This window comes from Rhincodon typus, chromosome 18 (assembly GCF_021869965.1).
Source record: "Rhincodon typus isolate 14 chromosome 18, sRhiTyp1.1, whole genome shotgun sequence".
Lineage (NCBI taxonomy): Eukaryota > Metazoa > Chordata > Chondrichthyes > Orectolobiformes > Rhincodontidae > Rhincodon > Rhincodon typus.
This window is the reverse complement of record NC_063349.1, coordinates 14,564,438-14,570,845: the sequence shown is the minus strand read 5'-3', so window position 1 is coordinate 14,570,845 and position 6,408 is coordinate 14,564,438. Positions and strand designations below refer to the sequence as shown.

Below are 6,408 nucleotides of genomic sequence, written 5' to 3'. Positions count from 1 at the left end.
CTCCCCCTCTCTCCCTATTTATTTGAGAACCCCCTTCCCCTCTCCCATTTCTGATGAAGGGTCTAGGCCCGAAACTTCAGCCTTTCTGCTCCTATGATGCTGCTTGGCCTGCTGTGTTCATCCAGCTCTGCACCTTGTTGTCTCTAACATTTTCTCATAGTTTTTTTTGTATATGATGTGAAATTAAAAAAACACTTCACAACTTTGCACCAACTCTTCAGTATCTCCATCTACCACTGGATATGAAAAATGACTTCTTTCAACTACCATCAGACAGACCATTCCTGTACAATCTTTGATAAAGCTCCTCTAACAACTTTTCTCTAAATCTTAGCAAAATCATGATTCTTAAACTCCGTAGGAAACTGCCTTGAACTGCACTCAATTTATCTCATTTCTACATGTGAAATACTCCTGCAATTTCTTATACTCTCTTTAGGACAATCAATTTGTGATTATAATTGAGTGCTTTACTGAACATGACACCCTTACATGTTTCATCACCGTCTCTCTGCTAAGCACTGGCATGTTGTTTTGTATGTAAAGTAGTTTACAAAAGTATCTCAGTGGCTAAACTGATTCAGTCTTCACAAGAAATCTCAAAAGAACATTCTCATTTACATAAAGACATAAATACAGGATTAGGCCATTCAGCTCATCAAGAATGTTTTACTATTTAATACAAGCATGGCTGATTGAACACTTCAATGCCTTTTACCCATTACCCTTTATGTTTCCGGTAATCAAAAATCTATCAATCCGTACTTTAAACATACTCAAATACTGATCTTCCACAGATAGCGAATTCCAATGATTCACAATCCTCTGATTTAAAAAAAAATCTTCTCATCCCCCTTTTAGTTTTTGTTCCCTAGTTCTACACTCCCCAATCAGGGGAAACACCTGACATGCACCTACCCTGTTTATCCCCTTAAGTATTCTATAGGTTTCAATGAGATCGCCTCTCCTGCTTCAAAACTCTAGAGAATACAGGCCCAGTTTGTTCAATCTCTCTCCATTAGATAGTCCCGCCATTCTGGGAATGAGTCTGGTGAATCTTTACTGCACTTCATCTTTGGCAACAATATCATTTCTGAGGTAAGGAGACCAAAAGTGTACATAATACGCCAGGTGCAATCTGACCAAGTTCCTATACAATTGAAGCAAGACTTTGTTAGTCCTATACTCAAATTCTTTTGCAATAGAGGCTAATATTATATTAGTCTTCTGAATATCTTGCTGGACCTGCATGTTAGCCTTCAGTCATTTGACAAGGACCAAGGACTCTCTGTGCATCTACACTTGCCAAGCCCTTGCCACTTAAAGCATACTCTGCACATCTGTTCCTCCTACTAAAGTGGATAGTCTCACATATTTCCACATTATATTCCCTCTGCCATGTTCTTGCCCACTCATTAAGTCTATCCAAATCCTCCTGAAGCTGCTTTTCATCTTCCTCACCACTTTTTCTCCCTCCATTTAGCTTTGTGTCATCCACAAAATTGGAAATAAGACATTTGGTCCCCACCTCTAAATCATTGACTTATATTGTGAGCAGTGGGGGCCCGATTATTGATCCTTACAGTACTGCACTAGTCACAGCCTACCAATGTGATAGTAACCCATTTATTCGTACTCTGTTTTTGCAAGATCCCCTGACCATTATACTAATAGCTCATTTTTCAATTTGGTCCTCCAACAATTTGCATAACAACTACTTTGACTTCCTCAGTGACAAACACACACTTACTGATCCTGATCCCTACTATCAAAAACTCCCTACTAATCAATAACTACCCCTTCCCACTGGGGAGACTTTGTTCACTTCTCTTACTACTAATGGCAAATAATAGGAGGCATCACCACGTCCCAGTCTAACACTAACCTGGCACTGGAGTACTGGAATATTGGAATAACAGGGAAGCTTTGTCTAGTTTTGTGAGTGAGAAAGTGATTTACGAATGCCTTGTCCTCTCCTGAGATCACAGACTTAGCTGTAACTGGATCAATGGGGAAAGCAAATTGTGGATCTCAAGTATCATTTTTAATGTGGGGATTGAAATTATAACACCAGTCCTAATCATCTCATCTTCCAAATGCTGTTTTATCTGCTCTTACCTAGACAAGAAGGATGCCATGGGAGCAGGTCAGGTATGTAATGAGGTAAGATATGGCAAGTAAATGTTCTGGGCCTCACTGTGGAAACCCTCCAAAAACCTCGATGCAACTGACACTTACATTTTTTTGGCCAAGATTCAGCCTGATGTGAAACGTTAAATTCTGTTTCTTTTTCACCATATGCTGAATGTCCTGTTTTTGCTTGCCTGATGCAATCTTGGCATGCAACTTTTTTTTATATCCATAATCTTTCACAATGGGATATTGCATTTGAGTATGTGAATCACATGCCCTTGTGGAGCCCATGTGTTCTCAGCAGAGTAAGGAGGCTGTTGCCAAACCTGAGAGAAATATTCCTGTTTGATTTAAAATGTTTTTTTTGGATTGCGTGAGTTATATTGCTGTTTTGCTTACATGGATTAGCTCATTAGATTTTACAACCTGCAATAACTTTTTTTTTTAAAACTTAAATTGTTCAGTTCTTGGAAAAAGTAAAGGAGGTTTTTGTTTGTTGCAGTTGACCATAGCAGAGTTAAACTAGCCCCACTTGTGGAAAAAGACTCCAAGCACAGTGATTATATCAATGCAAATTACATCGATGTAAGTAATGTATAGAAGCTCCTTTCATATTCTGGGATGGTGGGAGGAATAGTTTTGAATTTATTGTTACCCTGTTATTAATTATTATTTATCATTTTTACATTTTATAAAATTTCTCTGGAAACATCCCTATTAGTACAAGATATTGTTTTAAAAGTCTTTGGTTATTTACTATTCAGTACATTTGCATGCAGCTTAATGCCACAACATTACAATTTCCCTCAAAAGTGGAAAATGTTGCTGTATTAATGTATCTCCTGTGGCATTGCTCAGCAGTAATCAGAGCGAAGGATAGAACAGTCAAGTGAATATTGATTGATTTACTGTCACCTGTACCGAAGTACAGTGAAAAGCTTTGTTTACAAGCAATAGAGGCAGATCATAGTAAGCAAGGATGTACAGATCAAAAAGACTCAGACAGAGGCATACAGGTTACATTGCACAGGGTATGCACTAAGTGAGATCAATGTTAGCAAGATCAGCATTATTTGAGGCTAGAGAGTCCATTCATCAGTCGAATAACGGCTGAGTAGAAGCTGTTCCTGAACCTGCTGGTGCATGTGTTCTGACTTCTATACCTTTTGCCTGATGGAAAAGGTTGTAGGAGAGCATTACTGGGGTGCGATGGGTCTTTGATGATGTTGGCAGGCTTTCTGCAGCAGTGAGCTGTGTAAATGGAGTCCATGGATTGAACTCCCTCGTCCGCTCCACACTCCCCTCCAGCCCCACCACACCCAGCTCTTTTCCCTGCAACCGCAGGAAGTGCTACACTTGCCCCTACACCTCCCCTCTCACCCCCATCCCAGGCCCCAAGAAGACCTTCCACATCAAGCAGATGTTCACCTGCACATCTGCTAATGTGGTATACTGTATCCGCTGTTCCCGTTGTGGCCTCCTCTACATTGGGGAAACCAAGAGGAGGCTTGGGGACCGCTTTGCAGAACACCTACGCTCGGTTTGCACTAAACAACTGCACCTCCCAGTCGCGAACCATTTCAATTCCCCTCCCATTCCTCAGAAGACATGTCCATCCTGGGCCTCCTGCAGTGCCACAACGATGCCACCCAAAGGTTGCAGGAACAGCAACTCATATTCCACTTGGGAACACTGCAGCCCAATGGTATCTATGTGGACTTCACAAGCTTCAAAATCTCCCCTCCCCCACCGCATCCCAAAACCAGCCCAGCTCGTCCCCGCCTCCCTAACCTGTCCTTCCTCCCACCTATCCCCTCCTCCCACCTCAAGCCGCACCCCCATCTCCTACCTACTAACCTCATCCTGCCCCCTTGACCTGTCCGTCCTCCCTGGACTGACCTATTCCCTCCCTAATTCCCCACCTACACTCGCCTTTACTGGCTCCACCCCAGCCTCTTTGACCTGTCTGTCTCCTCTCCACCTATCTTCTCCTTTATCCATCTTCGATCTGCCTTCCCCTCTCTCCCTATTTATTTCAGAACCCCCTTCCCCTCCCCCATTTCTGAAGAAGGGTCTAGGCCCGAAACATCAGCTTTCCTGCTCCTCTGATGCTGCTTGGCCTGCTGTGTTCATCCAGCTCTACACCTTGTTATCTCCATGGATTGAAGGTTGGCTTCTGTGATCGTCTGGGCTGTGCACACACCTTCTGTAGTTTCTAATGGTCCTGGGCAAAGCAGTTGCCATACCAGGCCGTTATGCACCCGGACAGTATGCTTTCAATGTGAATCTGTAGAAGTTGGTGAGGGTCCTTACGGACATGCCAAATTTCCTGAGCCGCCTGAGGAAGAAGAGACTTTGTTGTGCCTTCTTGACCATCGCATCTATGTGGGAAGTCCAGGACAGGTTGTGCTGGTACATATATATCACTGACCTGTTCCATGTTTCAATATCTCCTCCTCTCCATTACTGTTTGGCTTTCCTTCATTATAAGCACTTCACTAATCCTCATGGTAATTGCTGCACCATTTCTTCACTTGCAAGAGTATTTACACTGGGATTTTCTTTGCCAGTAATATGGTCATACCTGACCACTGTAACTTCAAGAGAAAATTGACAGAATACACAAGGAAGGCAAAATACTATGAATGCTGGAAATATGAAATAAAAGCTATCGAAGATTAACAGAACTCCAATGGAAGTGCGTTGTCTAGCATTTCTGCCAAAGTAGAAACTTTGGACAGTTCAGCTTCCCATTGCTATTGGCATTCCAAACAGGTTGCAAGAAAGATACAAACATTTTACAAAGATATTGATAGATTAAATAAATAGTCAAAGCTGGCAAATGGAGCACAATTTGAAAAAAACATGAAGTTATTCATTTTGGTAGGGAGAATAAAATAACAGAGCATTATTCAAACAGAGAAGAACTACAGAAAGCTGCTTCACGAAGGACTTAGAGGTATTTGTGCATGAAACACAGAAATCCAGCACACAGATGCCACAGGTAATCCGAAAGGTTAATGGAATGTTCACCCTTCTTTCAAGGGGGTTGGAGTATAAGAGTAGGGAAGTCTTACTGCAACTGTAAAAGGTGCTGGTGCGACCACATCTGGAGTACTGTGAGCAGTTTTGGTCCCCTTATTTGAGAAGAGATATAATTTCATTGGAAGCAGTTCAGAGGAGGTCCGCTAGGACATGCCCCAATAGAGAGGGATTGTTTTAGAGCAAAGGTTAAACAGGTTGGGACACTTCTCATTGGAACTTTGAAGAATGAAAGATGATTTCATTGAAACATATAGGATTCTTAATGAGCTTGACAGGCTAAATACTGAGAGAATGTTTCCCCTAGTCTAGGACCAGAGAGCAAAGTCCCAGGGTAAAAAGACAGCAGTAAAGACTGAGATGAGGAAGAATTTGTTCTTTAAGGGTTGAGAGTCTTTGAAACTCCTTGCCAGAAGAGAGCTGTGATGTGTATATTTAAGGCTGAGATAGATAGATTATTAGTAGGGGAATCAAGGTTATGGGCAAAGGGCATGGAAAATGGACATGAGAAATTTTGGATCAGCCATGATCCTAATGAATGGCCTATTCCTTATAGTCCTATCTTCTCAAGGAAGAAGAAAGGTGAAGTTTGTTATTTTTAATTTTTCTTGCATTATTGTAAATACATGTCTATGCTGCTTTTATCTCCTAGATCTTCATAGAATGTACATAAATGGGCCTTGAATCTGCTTGTTTTGCAAAACTGTCCACTAATAAGTGTGCTAAATAATAAGGAAGGAGGATGTTAACACAATGTATTTCTTAACTATCTTTAACAGGGCTATGACAGACAGAAAGCCTATATAGCAGCTCAAGGGCCACTTAAATCTACAGCTGCAGATTTCTGGCGGATGATATGGGAACACAATGTGGGAGTTATTGTTATGATTACCAACCTGGTAGAAAAAGGAAGGGTGAGTTTGATATTTTGAAAACTCTTGCATTCAGATCTGTGTGACTAGGAATAATAAAATGGACAGCCAATCATTTTACCTCATTGGAATTAAAAATGGAGACATTACTTCAAATGCTTCTATTGGTCATTGCCCATGCAGTTTTGTAAAACATTTGAGGCTTAATTTCTCTTTTGTGCACATTTAGAATGAGCCAGTGAACACAGTTCTTACTTGCCCCATGGCTATAGAGTTCCATTCTACACTGGACATTCAATAAAAGATGCTGCATTTCTTTACTTTACATTCAGAGTTAGTGTTACCAAGGCAATGGATGTTC

At 41.3% G+C, this 6,408-nt stretch overlaps 1 protein-coding gene across 1 annotated transcript in view; it reads left to right on the top strand.

The window, feature by feature from the left end:
• LOC109937591 (receptor-type tyrosine-protein phosphatase zeta-like) overlaps positions 1-6,408 on the top strand; it is a 239,525-nt gene that overhangs the window by 204,613 nt on the left and 28,504 nt on the right. Inside the window, exons 14-15 of the mRNA XM_048607832.1 lie at positions 2,616-2,718; positions 5,955-6,089. Of these exons, the coding sequence (XP_048463789.1) occupies positions 2,616-2,718; positions 5,955-6,089 (238 nt within the window). The remainder of the gene's footprint in view (positions 1-2,615; positions 2,719-5,954; positions 6,090-6,408) is intronic.